The 16,415-nt window shown below is 38.2% G+C and overlaps 1 protein-coding gene across 10 annotated transcripts in view; it reads right to left on the reverse strand.

The window, feature by feature from the left end:
- RYR2 (ryanodine receptor 2) overlaps nt 1-16,415 on the reverse strand; it is a 787,495-nt gene that overhangs the window by 280,886 nt on the left and 490,194 nt on the right. For all 10 annotated transcript variants that reach the window (XR_012434021.1, XM_065543167.2, XM_065543147.2 and 7 more), the window contains exons 26-27: nt 4,564-4,723; nt 2,439-2,586 (exon numbers count right to left, since the gene is read on the reverse strand). Coding sequence is in view for 9 of the 10 variants with exons in the window: in XM_065543167.2 (XP_065399239.1) it covers nt 2,439-2,586; nt 4,564-4,723 (308 nt within the window). In the remaining variant the exon portion in view is untranslated. The remainder of the gene's footprint in view (nt 1-2,438; nt 2,587-4,563; nt 4,724-16,415) is intronic.

Genomic DNA, 16,415 nt, shown 5'->3' on the forward strand with positions numbered 1-16,415 from the left:
ATGTCCTAGGACATAAAACCCCCAACTGTAAAGGAAAAGAAATCATAAATGGACTTCAAATTAAGAATGCCTGCTCTTTGAAAGACCTCATTATGAAAATGAAAAAGCAACCTACAAATGGAAGAAAATCTTTCCATACCTGGCATGGTTCTTCTATCCAAAATACACTTTTTAAAATGCAATTCAGTAAAAAGGCCAACACAAATTAGAAAATATGCCTCAGCAATTATACTCTTAGGTATTTAGCCTAAGGGAAATGAAAGATTAATTATATACCAAGATTTGTATATGAATATTCATAGCAGCCTTATTCATAATCACCTACAATTGGAAACAACCCAAATCATCCATCTATGGGAGAATGGATAAACAAAGGGTAAATTATTACTATTAAGGAATCCCACTGAGCAACAGATTTTGTGATATACATGAAACATGCAAGATCATAAAAGCGTTATGTTGAACAAAAGAAACTAGATATAAAAAATACATGCTAGAGTGATTATAATTATAACATCTGCTTTTATAGGTTACATTTCTATTTCTATTTGCTATAACTTAATGTGTAATGATAGAACTTACAAAGTGGTTACTTTGTTGGGAACACAATGAAACTTTCTGGAACGAAGAAAACATTGGAGGTGTTTTTGGTAGAGGTTCCTTTTGTTTCTACAACTGACGAAATTTACCAAACTGAACACTTTCGATGTGTACATTTTATTGTATGTAAGTTCTATTTCAATTTAAAAACATAATTATTTAGAACCAATTAACTTTCAGGGTGTATTCTATATCAGAGAATTTTAGAAGTCTTTCTGATTGCCAATTTTTGCCTCACAAGCCTTTTATTGTTTACTTTCTTCCCAGTGGTTACATGGACTATATACTCTTTGAGACAGGAATCTTCTTGGTATTTTGCACACCTAACAGCATCTGATTCATAACGAGTGTACCACATCTCTGTTGTTATAAAGCTAACCTCAAGATAGATATTATGTTAGCATTATGGATATTATTATTATTGCTAACAAGTGGATATGTCATTTAATTTGCAGCCAATAGAAGAGTCCAGTAACTGATAAGATCTGTCAAGATGTTAAGTATGTATTTGCTCAATTCAAAGGACTAAAATATGTCAGGATGCCTATGATTAGGATCCTACATCTGCCACTTTAAATGGGAAGACACAGAAGTCCCTGAATCTGAGGTTCCTTATCTATAAAATGAGCATAATACAAGTATCGCCCTCATAAGAGTTACTGTGAGGATTAAATAATAATTGTAAAAGTCTTAGAAACACTTATATAGCTAATATATAAATATTAACTATCATTATTATTTAAGATCCACTTTTATGTACGGGTAATGCACTGAAAATATGAGCCACTGGAATACATTTGGAATACATTTTTAAAACTTTCCATCAACAATTATAGGCACTATGATGAAGCACACAACCCTCATTTCTTTTTTCTCAGTGTTTTGAAAATGGGTATTAAATTAACTCAAACTGCAGGAGCAAAGGATTAAAGAGTGGCTCATTCTATCTAAACTACATTCTTTTTTTTTTTTTTTTTTTTTTTTTTTTGTGAGACTGAGTCTCGCTCTGTCTTCCAGGCTGGAGTGCAGTGGCGCGATCTCGGCTCACTGCAAGCTCCGCCTCCCGGGTTCACGCCATTCTCCTGCCTCAGCCTCCCGAGTAGCTGGGACTACAGGCGCCCATCACCACACCCGCTAATTTTTTTTTTTAAATTTTGCATTTTTTTAGTAGAGATGGGGTTTCACTGTGTTAGCCAGGATGGTTTCGATCTCCTGATCTCATGATCTGCCTGCCTCGGCCTCCCAAAGTTCCGGGATTAGGGGCATGAACCACCGCGCCCAGCCTAAACTACATTCTTCAAAGGTATTATTTAAGGAAAATGTATTCTTTGCAGAACCTTTAAAAATCCATTGTGTTCAACACATAGTTATTGAGTACCTACTGTAATGTGTTTCCCTTAAAGCAAAATATCACATTAATTAATTCAATGTTGCCTGTACATGTGTGTGTACATGGCGAAGGTGGAATTTTGTAAAACACTAGCCTCCACTACAGGCTTATTTCCCAAATCTGCAAAACTCAGCTATTCTGGAAGAGGGCTGGTGGGCTAGGGGCGGAGTCCAACATCATAATCAGGGAAGTACCTATTGATCTCAGATGCTTGAGGAAGATAGGCCCATTTTCTCCGCCCACAGAATCATCAGCATCCTAAGCCACCCCACTGAGAGATGGGTCTAACCCCTCAGGTGTTTTTCAGGGAAGAAAAGCCACTTGGATTAAATTCCACACCTAGACTAGAGGACCTTGTTTAGTACTCCCCCTTTTATTCGTTTATTTGGCTTTAACGAACTACTACATGATCTTGCAACCGAAGAGGAGGAAAGTAAAACCAAAATACCATGGTCTTGATCTGGTGCTTCCAAGTTGTAACCGTACCCCAGCAGCGTGCGCACGGCCTCGCGGAGGCTGTCCTTGTTGGATTTCTTGGTTCGGTCATCCAGAAGAGTGTAGGGAACAAGGCGAGGATTTCTTCTGTTCTTTACGTCCTGCAGGGAAAAATTGGGTGCAGATGTCTAAGCAACACCAAAGGCTTTTAAAAATAAATAGCTACCAAATACATCAAACTTAAAATTCCATGAGAAAACCTGACCCTTCCACAATCCCTGCGTTTTCCCAGGCTGCAAAGTTACCAAAACACTATCAATAGAAAAGATTCAATCAAATGAATAAGCACCTGTATGGAAAGCTAACCTCAAGATAGATATTATGTTAGCATTAAGAGAAGGAAAAACAACAACAACAAAAAACAGCTTCAGTGATCTCTAACCACTTCCATCTGCCACGTTCACATGGCAAAGGACAATAGTAGAGAACACCCAATTTGCAAGTACAGTTCATGGACAGGGTTTTATTCCAAGAAGAGCCAAATGAGTACTGGTCCCCCCTCCATGGTTTTCAGTCAATGAAGAACTTAAGGCTGCTTTCCCTTCTTCAGAAAAATTCCAGCGTGTTATGGATCCCCCTTCTATGTCCCTAATTGAAAAATATGCATTGGGTTGAATCCATCAACCAGTGAAACCCAGCAATGCCAGGGGCACTAAAATGACTATAAAACTCATAACTTGTCTATTGTAAAAGAGGCTCCAATGTTAAACTGTGGTTAAAATGTGTTGACACACACACAGAGAGAGCGGGCTATCTTACTATCTTGGCAAAAGGATGCTTAATATCAGAGTACAGAACTCAATTCCATGCGATGGGGGAGATGCATCAACTCCTACAAGTGTGTAGGGCAATGCCACTTTGCAAGTTACTTCTTTCCATTCACTCCCTGAGACCAGTTGCAGTATTTGCTCAAGTTTCCACATTTCAAGAAGTGTAATCAATTCTCAATACTTTAATGTAAACAGGCATTGGGAGGCTGTGGATGTTCCCACCACACCTCCCAAGGGTTTAAAAAAAAAAAAAAGCTATGGAATCAGACAGGGGTTGTTCTGGTAAACCAGAGAATAAATACTGTGGTGGTGGTGGTGGTGGTGGTGGTGTTTTGTTGTTGTGTTGTTATTATTTGGAAACAGAGTCTCACTGCAGCCTCAACCTCCTGGGCTCAAGCCATTCTCCCACCTCAGCCCCCTGAGTAGCTGGGACTACAGGCATGTGCACCATGCCCAGCTAATTTTTAAATTTTTCGTAGAGACAGTCTCTCACTATGTTGCCCAGGCTGGTCTCAAACTCCCAGGCTTAAGCAGTCCTCCCACCTTAGCCTCCCAAAGTGCTGGGATTACAAGTGTGAGCCACCACGCCCAGCCAGAAATACTGTTTTGTCTTGTCTTTTCTTCCTTTCCTCTTTCAGGCAAATTAGTACTGAATACCTAATCCTGAATACCTTAATACCCAAATACCTGAATATCTACTGATGCCTGGAACAAAATGATCTGCAACAGTAACTCAGTGGTGAAACCGGAACTGATGCGAGGCTGTTTATGGTCTTTACCCCTCTTGGTATGACCCTGCCTCCCTTGTGCAGAATGAATTGCAATTTGAAGTCAGCTGCCCTACCAAGGTTGTTATGTACATACATGTAATATATCCTCAAATCACCATTCTGAAAACCAAATACAAAGACTGAATTCTGAAATGTATGTGGCCCCAGGGGTTGTGAATAAGGAATGGTGCACCCATTTTATTATCGTTTTATCCCAATGTTCTTACATTTCAAAAGTTTCTCCTAAAACACAGTCTCAGAGAGAGAAATACCACAAAACCATATTATAAGTCACCAATGTAGTATTATATTATTCATCATGTGCCTCACATGTGTTCGCTATTACAGTCAGAGCTAACCTCATGTAAGTTCTTCAGTCTAGCACTAAACAGGTGTTTTAGTCCAAATGTGCACTGTGTGTGATCTATATGATACGAGTTCTAAAATAGTCATTATTTAATCCTTCCTGTTACAAATTATGCTAATTCCCACTTAAGTAAGTCTCAGACCAAATGCTGTGGAGCTCATTCCCACACACCTGTTGGATGCCGTAAGTCCAGCCCTGCCGGATTCGATCCCGCGCCCACACATTGTGTGCATTTTCTGCCAACTTGTCCACCATTGCTTCTTGAGACGGGGTGAGTTTGATAAAGCTCAGGTCCATAGGGGCGGGCTTGTATCCACTTGTCAGCTGGTAACTACAAATCAGAGACAAAGACATTTGTATATAATTGGCCTTTTCATAAAAATCCCTGTAAACATCATTTTCTGGCCCTACCTCATTGCTGTTGTCCCATAAACCACAGTGGTAACCACTGGTGAAGTACCAGACAGCAAGCCGGGGTTCCTTTCACTTTAGCTAATAATTGATCAGAAGGAAAAGCCACATAATCTTTGTGTTTTCATTTTTACACCAATAAGACAGAAATGAGACAACTTACCTGCCTCTCAAAGATGAAAAGAACCTGTCATTGTTTGTGTTCCTAATAGCTGAAGCTTTTGTATAGTCTAAATCAAAATATTGGTTACTTATTGAAATATGTTAGAGATTTCTCTTCCTGTGAAGTCCTCATTTTTCTTCAACTGTTAAATGTTAGATTAATGTAATATTTATTTCATAAATCAGTGTATCCTTCAGATACTATCTATTTCTTATTCTACAGGGAAATTTAAATGTATTTGTAATTTATTTCCTTATTGCCGTTCCTAGCTACATTATTTAGGAAGCCTTTAAATAAGATAGAGACTAGAAAGTAAAGAAAATCTCAGCTATATAATCATCTAAAATCTGATTGCATTTTATTTCCCTAGAGTTCGAGGATCTCTTAGCAGAGACTGCTTCTATATTCTAGGCTGGAGAGAGAAGGTACTATCATAATAAAACAGGTACAAGTTTTAATTGTTGGAAGAAATACAAAGTTGAAAATATTAACTTTTCAACCCACACATATAAGGGCAATAGTACTGCCCTGCTCCACACAGAAACACAGTATTTCATTCTATTTAACTACTGAGATTGGCACAAAGCCTATTTTATGACTGCTTTTCTTCCATTCTTCTGTCACTGTTGTATTCCCCATTATTGACTATACCTTGAGGTCAGGATCTGTTTCTGATTCATTTTTCTAACTGCCATTATCCTCAAAACAGTTCCCAGCAGATAACAGCTTTTTCATATACAGTTGTTGAAATAATTAATTTTATTTACCAAATTAACATAAACATAAATGCATCTTCAACTCAAGAACATTCACTAGGTAATTATGCTAAGTTACAAAATGAATTATTAAAACGTGAGAAAAGGCTCTTAAAAATAAATGTGAGAAAAGGCTGGGCACGGTGGCTCACGCCTGTAATCCCAGCACTTTGGGAGGCCAATGTGGGTAGATAACATGAGGCCAGGAGTTCGAGACCAGCCTGGCCAACATGGTGAAACCCAGTCTCTACTAAAAATACAAAGGTTAGCCAGGCTTGGTGGCAGGTGCCTGTAATCCCAGCTATTTGAGAGGCTGAGGCAGGAGAATCGCTTAAACCCAAGAGGCAGAGACTGCCGTGAGCAGAGATCATGCCACTGCTCTCCAGTCTGGGTGACAAGAGCAAGACTCCATCTCAAAATAAATAAATGCTTTTGAAAATAAACTACAAATTCTCTTAAAAATAAACTACTACTCTGGGCTACGACTGGCATCATCACAAGGCAAGCTCCTTGAAAGCAGGGAGTTTGTCCATTTTATTCGCAGTGACCCCCCAGCACCTAGAATAGTGACCAACACATGATAGGCATTCAGTAAAAATTTGTTTAATGAATTAATATATTACAGCAATAAATAACTTTTTTTAAGATTGAATTCAGTTGGCTTTAGCTTAATTACTTCTATTTTACTATAATACATCCCATATATTATAAGTAATTTATCTATAGGCAGGTGTGGTAGCTCACTCCTGTAATCCCAGCAGTTTGGGAGGCCAAGACAGGTGGATTGCTTAGGGCCAGGAGTTCAAGACCAGCTTGGCCAATATGGCAAAATCTCATCTCTACTAAAAAACACAAAAAAATTAGCTGGGCATGGTGGTGCACACCTGTAATCCCAGCTACTTGGGAGGCTGAGGCACAGAGGTTGCAGTGAGCTGAGATTGTGCCACTGCACTCTGGCCTGGGTGACAGGGCAAGACTCTGTCTCAAAAAAAAAAAAAAAAAAACAAAACAACTGTAATTTGTCTATAGACAAAAAAAGGTAATTTTTCTGTAGACAAAAGTTTTACAAATGTTTTGTTTTGAGTAGATTATAACAATTAGGACAAATTACTGGTCTATGTCTTTCAATTTACATTCATAAGTTAAATTTATGGACATTAAATTTTGTTCCATTTTAAATAAAAACTGTTGTATGGGCAATTAACTGTAGCTTTTGTTTTTTAATAAAGAAGCCATGTGGGAATTATTTTTAACAACTCATATAAATCATGGTATTTGACAGATTTCTGACATTTAAATAGGCAAATCTATAAACTGTAATCACAGCTGAAGATGTAAGTTCTTATTTGGAAAGCATTTTCTTTTATTTTAGAATATATATAGATATATTTATGTAATTAAATTTTAAAAACCCAAAACATTAATATATATATTTTACATATCATATATTTATGTTTTTGATTTTTATTTTTGTTATTTTTTGAGGCAAGGTCTCTCTTTGTTGCCCAGGCTGGTCTTCAACCCCTGGCCTCAAGCAATCCTCCTGCCTCAGCCTCCCAAACTGCTGGGATTACAGGCATGAGCCACCACTCCTGACCTGGAAAGTATTTTTTTTTTTTAATTTTTCAAGAAAAAGCTCCCAATACATTTCAAATGCACCAACAGGTAATCAAGCTAGCATAGTCTAGTTTCCAAGTTCAACAGTTTGCTGGAGGCAGCCTCAGGGTACATGATGAAGAGCCTAGTCTCCTGTACTTCCTTACCTCCCCACAACTACTTCTCACTACCCACAATTGGCCCATGGTCACCCAGCACAAGCCAGCACACAATCTTCTTTCACTTTCTAACAGCCTTGATCCCATCCAGCAGCCACAGAGGCCATACACATGCTGAAGTTTCGATATCCACCTGTGAATCATTGATTGGAACCATTGCTACCCTCATGAGGGATACATGCATTTCCAAAGAGGACTGATACTTTCTGGAAACCAATTTTTAATGGTAGACTTTCTAGCAATATCTCATGGAACGAGGAACTACTTTTGAAAGGTGGAAGGTGGGAAGGAGGTCCTCCCCCATAAAAACTTATAGACAAGTTCTACTAATGTGTGAAGCTGGATAATATTGACATAATCATTCCTCTTTATTTTCTATTTTTTTTCTTCCCATGCAGATTTCTTCTAGAATTGCTTTCATCTGTGATCTCAATGAAAACTTATGGAGATGCATTTGCATCTGTTGAAGTAGTCCGACAATTTGTTCACGTTTATTTTCAGAGGTAAACTGTAACTTATTTTACTTTCTTTTCTCTATACCCTTGTACAAAAAAGGATTTGAAGCTTAGAATTGTTTTTTTAATGGCTAATAATCCCATCCAAATTATAGTTACAAACTCTCACTTCACCTGAACCTTTTTATTTCCACCTCTTTTGAACAACAAATCATTTGTACAGTAAAAATAAATATGAATATCTATGAAATTCATGGACTTGAGCCAACTATAATGGATAAAACTATTGATATCATGAATATTTCACCAATATGAATTAATGGTAACAGCAATAATTTATAAAACTATTTTTCTGTGTGTAGTACATTCTGACAAAGAAACTAAGAATCAAATCGTTATATAAAAATGAGATATATTTAAAAGTAAATAAGTGTACTTTGACAAACAATGTTCATTTCACCTTATTAATACAATTTAATTAGGTACACAAAGGACAACCAACTGCTAATATGAATTATTACCTTTTGGTGGTTAAAAATAAACAAAGCCTTTGAATCAAATGTAATTCACATGAATCAGAAGCTGAATAGTTTCAAGTAAAATTTCAGATTGATTTCTAAAAAGTTAAAGTAAATAAAAAAATACTAAAATGACTCAGTAAAATTTTATAGCCACCAAAATGGGAAAAAGTCATATTAGTATATTAATACAAAAAAAATATTGCTCATATTAAGATATCTCCATATTACATTCTACTTTCTCAAACATCATGAGAAACTTCTGCCATAATCAGCCAACAGATTTTTTTCTCCTCCAATTTATTTGTTTAATAGGTATATGTAGCTTTTACCTCCTTTCTTTACCATGCACGTTCTCTGTGCCATCAGTCATCCTATAAAATTAGCTCATGAGGAATATATATGAAGTTAAACAAATGAGTTAATATGCTCACTTTACAAAATATCAACATACTTTTATAGTCATTAGCTCTTAGTTTTATTTTGGCAACTACATACTTTAATAAAATAAAAAAGAATAAAACGACACTGAGAGTAATAAAATACCTAACAGTTTAGGCTTCGCTTTCCTGATAGCAAAATTTTTTTTTAAAATACCTCTGAAAACAAAACAAAACAACAAAGATCCCGGCCAACTGTCGATTATATTTGCATCAAATCACCAAAGATATAAACAAAACATTGACAGTGTTTGGCTGCACTGCGGAATTGTCATGTTAAGTTGCAGCTCAGTTTTTGCTTCATTCCCATCTGACCCACATTTTTCCTAAGCAGGTATTCCAGATGAGCCTTTGAAACGAGGGCTCAGTGTAATATAATTAAAGGGCCAATTAAAGTGATTTAACAAAAACAAGGCAGAATACCAAAAACAGTAAGCACCAATCTTTTGTTTTTTTTAAGCCACCCCCACCTCCCAAGCTTACTTGTTTAATATGAATCAAGTTAAAGGAAGCGTGGAAATCATTATATTGTGAAAGATGTACGCTAAACATGTAAAGGCTACAGCCAAGTTCAGGGAGTGTTAGCGGTAAATTTCAAAGCCAAATCAGTCCTCCAAGTACCTTGGAACAAATGGGAAATCTCAGATGACTGCACACCAGAGACATTAAGAGCAAGTTTTGCTGAAAGCACATCTACTAGAAATGAATGCTAGGCTGACATTTTCACAGAAAGCGTATGGAGAATATTCAGAATCATTCTCCAGAAAACAAATACAGAAGGATTAATTTCCATGTAGAAATCAGAAGGCAGAAAACAAGGGTTGTATTTCTTCTACTTTTTTACTTTTTTTGTTTGTTTTTAAATAAAAACGTGTAATATGAAGATGTGCCCTACTTCCCCAACCCCAAACTCCTTTTTACTTGAAGGGCTTCCTCCACTCCTCAGCCCTTTTGAAACAAGACCATGAAGTATCCACTGCTCTCAAGAAGGAGGTATTTCAAGAGAGAGAGAGGGAAAAAAAAGCTATACTTGGCTTTGGGATTTTAAAATGTCTTTGAACATTCAATGCAGAGACAAAGATCTTTATAGCAGGGCCTTGCGATATTAAAATCTCTGCTTTTGAATACCAAAGGAACAAAGCCCTTACGCTTTAGGACAGAACAGAACAGATAAAGAACCCAGGGCCTCCAGTGTAAGACAGGCTGAAAATTCCAGAGCCTAGAGAAGAGGAGAGTCAGGGGAGGCAAGTTCTCCCCACCCTTCTGCCCAAGTTGAGGACCAGACAGATCTCAGAGCCAAAGTGAACTTCTATTTTGCTTCCCAGATTGTACTCAGCCGAATGGCAGGGTCTCATAATTTCACAGATCCAAACCCATGAATAGTACAGATATGGTGACAAACTAATTCTAGGCTGATGGGGCTGTGGCAACCCTTCCTTCTCTCTCCACCGATAGGCTGCAATCTCCAAGCAGCCAGAGTGAGCATTCTTAGGTTTCCAGCACTCCTAGAGAGGCCTGGATGAGGCACAAGAAGGAACAGTGACTCACAAAGAGGAGGAGGGCACCCAATGTGAACCCAATCAGTGTAGAACACATACATCCCGTAAAATGCCAGCAGAGATGAATGAAGACAATTCAGTCGAAGACGGCAAACACAGATGAGGATGGCCAAGGATTGAATGACACTTCCCTATCAGCTGAGTACCCAGAACATAAGCAGCCCTGGTAATAAGAGGGGCATAAATCTTGTGTTCAATTTCACCGTCAAATATTCATTCAACAGTAAAATGCTTTCAGGTGCTATTCTAGGAACTAATAATACATGGGAGGCCGAGGCAGGTGGATCACCTGAGGTCGGGAGTTTGAGACCAGCCTGACCAACATGGAGAAATCCCATCTCTACTAAAAATACAAAATGAGCCAGGCGTGGTGGTGCATGCCTGTAATCCCAGCTACTCAGGAGGCTGAGGCAGGAGAATCACTTGAACCCGGGAGGCGGAGGTTGGGGTGAGCCAAGATGGTGCCATTGCACTCCAGCCTAGGCAACAAGAGCGAAACTCTGTCTCAAGATAAATAAATAAATAAATATAGACAAAATGTATATCTTTATAGAAATATGTTCCAATGAGGAATCAAGTAGTAAATCAAAGTATAATATCATAGTATGTTAGAAGATTTAAATGCTATGAAGAAAAATAAAGTAGGAAAGGGGGATAGGAAGAAGTACGTTTTTAAATAGAGTACAATTTTAAAGAAGTTGAGGGAGGCCACTTGAGAAGACAACATTGGAATCAAGACCTAAAGGTGAGACTAGACAGAGAAAATATTGGTATAATTACATTTGCCCTAAACAAACTAGAATTAATGCCCTAAACAAACTAGAATTAATTTAACACTGTCAGGCTGCATTCTAGCTACAAGGCTCATTGGATTTAAATTCTAAATTAAGCCCAATCAGAGAAAATGAAGAACACGGCACACTGGTACATTTTTAAATTTCTGGTCTGTGAAATTTACCCACTACACATATAAAGAGTATCTAAGGGTTTTTCTTTTCTTCATAATTACAGTGCCTCATCTTTACAGAAAAATCCAACTGCGTTTCTAAACCATTTTTCACTTAGGTAAATATTTACAAAACTGAATTTTGTACACGTGCTTGTGTCTATATAAACAGTATACATATGGGTACACATTCAGTATCTAATGCATTCATTTCAGAAAGTCATTTTAAGTGTGTGTGTGTGTATATATATATGTGTGTGTGTGTGTGTGTGTATGCATCAAGCATATCATTCTCAGCCTTTTATCTACCCTACTATGCCTGAGAGCTATCACACAGTTTCCTGTCACATGTAGTAGCTTCACAGCACTAGGGGTAAGGGCGTGTTGGGAAGAGCAGAAAACCTAGCAGTAGTTTTAGAAACCTCTCAGATGATCCTAATATGCTTTTTTTTTTTTTTTTTTTTAATATTTTGAGACAGAGTTTCACCTTCGTTGCCCAGGCTGGAGTGCAATGATGTGATCTTGGCTCACTGCAACCTCTGCCTCCCAGGCTCAAGTGATTCTCCCGCCTCAGCCTCCCAAGTAGCTGGGATTACAGGCACCTGCCACCATGCCTGGTTAATTTTTGCATTTTTAGTAGAAACGGAGTTTCACCATGTTGGCCAGGCTGGTCTCGAAGCCCTGACTTCAGGTGATCTGACCGCCTCGGCCTCCCAAAGTGCTGGGATTACAGGCATGAGCCACCGCATACGGCCCTAATATGCTTTTAAACACTCAAGCAGCCTTTGACTTACTGTGCCTTGTGTTGATTTCATAACAGATAAGTGCTAAATGAAAGTTTAAATAAATGCCATTAATATTCAGACAGGATTTTATTTTCATTTAAATCTCCAGCTTTTCGAACAATCTCAAACACTCAATTAGGCATATGAGATAGTGAGGACCACAAGCTCTTGGAGTGAGTGGTGTTTTTCAGTTACTTATTTCTTTATTGCTATAATAATTTAACTCTGGCTCATCAAACTATGCAGAGTGTCAAGAGTTTAGCTACAATAAATGAGGGAAGATGCGTGAAATTAACTTCACTGCGTGTTTGAGAGGAATGAGAAAAGAGGCACACGAGGAAAGAAAAAACTACAATGAATCGTCCACTCTTCAAAACTTCTTAAGAATTATCAGTTAAAAGATGTCTATTATATATCAGAAATTGACTCTTTTTAAATATTTTTATTTTTAAGTTCTGGGGTACATGTGCAAGATGTACATAAAAATTGGCTATTTAAAAAATTTATTTTTATTAAGTTCCAGGTACATGCTCAGGATGTACAGGTTACATAGGCAAATGTGTGCCCTAGTGGTTTGCTGTACCTGTCAACCCATCAACTATTAAGCCCCGCATGCATTAGCTCTTTTCCCTAATGCTCTCCCTCCCCATGCCCCACTCCCTACAGGCCCCAGTGTGTGTTGTTCCCCTCCCTGGGTCCATGTGTTCTCATTGTTCAGCTCCCACTTATAAGTGAGAACATGCAGTATTTGGTTTTCTGTTCCTGCGTTAGTTTACTGAGGATAACGACTTCCAGCTCCATTGGCTACACAGTACAAAAACTGGCTATTTTTAATAGGGAATACAGCATTTAATTCCAACTGATATATTGAACTTGACCGATTATCAAAATGTCTCTAAAATATATGCAAAAGAGACAGCAGTAGAAATATTCTGGGCTATGAAAAGGTTATTATGCTATGATACTGCTCTTTCATAGATCATAGCCCAAGGGTTGCATGTAGGAATTGACCCTATTTCTAACAGTTACACAAAAGCAACTTAAAATGCATATGTGTATCATATGAAACCCTGGCACTCAGGAAATACATGTTTTCAGCAAGGGGAAGTGAGAGTCAAACTCAGAAATGACAGAAGTAAACCTGATAGAAAACAATACTGGTTCTTATCAAGATTTTAAACAAAAATTAATCTTCTCATGAACATTATATTTTGCTTAAATAATATATTTTAAGAAAAGCTAAGACAATTTCTAATCTATGACTTTCATCAGCATATCTCGGTTGTATCTAGGTTATATGGCCTCTGCATCCATATGGAATGTTCAGAAGAACAGACCTTTAAAATCACCCACCTGGTTATACCTATGTGGTGTTCTCCCTAATCCAGTCAGTATTAAGTCCCTTGGAATGTAGAATTCAAGACACCAGGACAAAGGTGGAAATAAGAAACCTTGCTCTTAATCATCACCTCTCTCCTTTAAAAATTCATCCCTCCCGGTTTCTTCCCACTATTTACATAAACATGCTCATGTGTCTCCTATGCTTTATCATTTTTTTTTTTTTTTAATTGTGACAGAGTCTTACTCTGTCACCCAGGCTGGAGTGCAGTGGTGTGATCTTGGCTCACAGCAACCTCCACCTCTCAGGTTCAAGCAATTTTCCTGGCTCAGTCTCCCGAGTAGGTGGGATTACAGGTTGTGCCAGCTAATTTTTGTATTTTTAGTAGAGACAGGGTTTCACCATGTTGGCCAGGCTGGTCTGGAACTCCTGACCTCGAGTGATCCGCCTGCGTCGGCCTCCCAAAGTGCAGGGATTACAGCTGTGAGCCACCAGGCCTGGCCAAAAAAACTTCTTTAAACACCATTTCCTTCTGAAACGAATACCATCAATACCATCTTCACCTTTTTTTTTTCTTTTTCTTTTTTTTGACGAAGTTTCACTCTGTCGCCCAGGCTGGAGTGCAGTGGCACGATCTCTGCTCACTGCAAGTTCCACCTCCTGGGTTCAAGTGATTCTCCTGCCTTAGCCTCCCAAGTAGCTGGGATTACAGGTGCCCACCACCATGCCCGGCTAATTTTTTGTTTTGTATTTTTAGTAGAGATGGGGTTTCACCATGTTGGCCAGGCTGGTCTCGAACTCCTGACCTCAGGTGATCTGCCTGCCTCGGCCTCCCAAAGTGCTGGGATTACAGGCGTGAGCCACTGCGTCTGGCCTGAACTTCTTAAAGACTAGTTATATTCCTACTATCTCCTCTTTCCCACTAACTTTTTTTTTTGTTTGTTTTTTTGAGACGGAGTCTCGCTCTGTCGCCCAGGCTGGAGTGCAGTGGCCGGATCTCAGCTCACTGCAAGCTCCGCCGCCCGAGTTTACGCCATTCTCCTGCCTCAGCCTCCCGAGTAGCTGGGACTACAGGCGCCTGCCACCTCGCCCGGCTAGTTTTTTGTATTTTTTAGTAGAGACGGGGTTTCACCGTGTTAGCCAGGATGGTCTTGATCTCCTGACCTCGTGATCTGCCCATCTCGGCCTCCCAAAGTGCTGGGATTACAGGCTTGAGCCACCGCGCCCGGCCCCCACTAACATTTTTTTAAGTTCATTAAAACCTGGTTTCAGTTATCAATCAACTCTTTGTTATTACTATGAACATTTTCAGGCCTATGCAAAAGTATCAAACAATAGTGAATACACCTGAAGCTCTCCTTCTATTACACCACCTCAATTCCAATCCCCTCCTTATCCCCAGAGAGAATTATTACTCTGAATCTGAAGCTGACTATTCCTAGACATGATTTTTATACTGTTCTTCCATATATCTGGCTCGAGGAATTATCTGTAGAATTATATTTTATGTTCTTAAACTTTAAACGGTATACTGTATCACCTTTTTGGTAACATGCTTTTTTGTTTTTGGCTCTCAGTAGTATTTTTGAGATTTGTCCATGAATCTGTCTAGCTATAGTTAATTCATTTTAACTGCTCTATAGTATGCCATCACATGAATCTATAAAAACTGTATTTAGGCCAGGCGCAGTGGCTCAAACCTGTAATCCCAGCAATTCGGGAAGCTGAGGCAGGTGGATCACCTGAGGTCAGGAGTTCAAGACCATCTTGACCAACATGGTGAAATCCTGTCTCTACTAAAAAATACAAAAATTAGCTGGGCATGGTGGCAGACACCTGCACTAGGGAGCCTGAGGCAGGAGAATTGCTTGAACCCGGGAAGCGAAGGTTGCAACGAGCTGAGATCGTGCCACTGCACTCCAGCCTGCGTGACAGAGCAAGACTCCATCTAAAAACAAAACAAAACAAATAAACAAAAAACCAACTGTATAGGGATTGATGAGAATTTGATGGAAATTTACATTGTTTCCAATTCAGTGCTATTACAATCTGATATATTGAACTTAACCGATTATCAAAATCAATATTCAGACAGGATTTTATTTGCTGTATGCTGCAATGAATATTCTTTTCAGGTTGTTTTGCATGAGACAAAAGTATCTCTAAAGTTTATGTCTGGAAAAGAAATGTGTCACCTTCAACTTTATAAGGTTTATAAGATTAGGCTAAATTGATATGCATAGTAGTTGTACTAATTTACATAGTCTTCCATTTTTTCTCACCTGGTGGAGGTGAAATAGCTTTTCATTTGATTTTAATTTATATTTCCTTGATTATTACTGAAGTTGAGTATCTTTCATAGGCTTATTGGATCTGCAGGGTTTTTTTTAATGAATTATGTTCAAATCCTTTGCTCATTTTTCTATTTGGGCATCTTTTATTAATTTTTAGGAGTTCTTGACATTGTTCTGCAAGTCTTAACAGATGCTTTTGATGCACAGATTTTTTTCCTTTAGTAAGTGCATATTTCAGATTAGAGGACATGAAAAACAAACAACATCAAGTGTAGAAACAATTAAAAAGAAAAGCAAAGTTAAGAAATGGTCAAGGGTCCTATTATTGTTAGAAATAACTCTGTAAATTCTTGTAAGTTTTCTATGCAATAATATTAACTGCTATTGATGGCAATTTGGTGTTTTTCCTTTCCAAGCCTCACGATTTTTTTCTTGTCTCATTGCATTGGCCTTATTGAATACATCAAGTAGTAGGGACTTATATTGTCTCATTCCTAAACTTTAAAGGAAAAATTTGGGGTTTTACCTTATAGATTATTGGTTTCTGTTGGCCTTTGTTAGGTTAAAAGATTCTCTCAGAGTA

Source organism: Macaca fascicularis, chromosome 1 (genome assembly GCF_037993035.2).
Source record: "Macaca fascicularis isolate 582-1 chromosome 1, T2T-MFA8v1.1".
Classification (NCBI taxonomy): domain Eukaryota; kingdom Metazoa; phylum Chordata; class Mammalia; order Primates; family Cercopithecidae; genus Macaca; species Macaca fascicularis.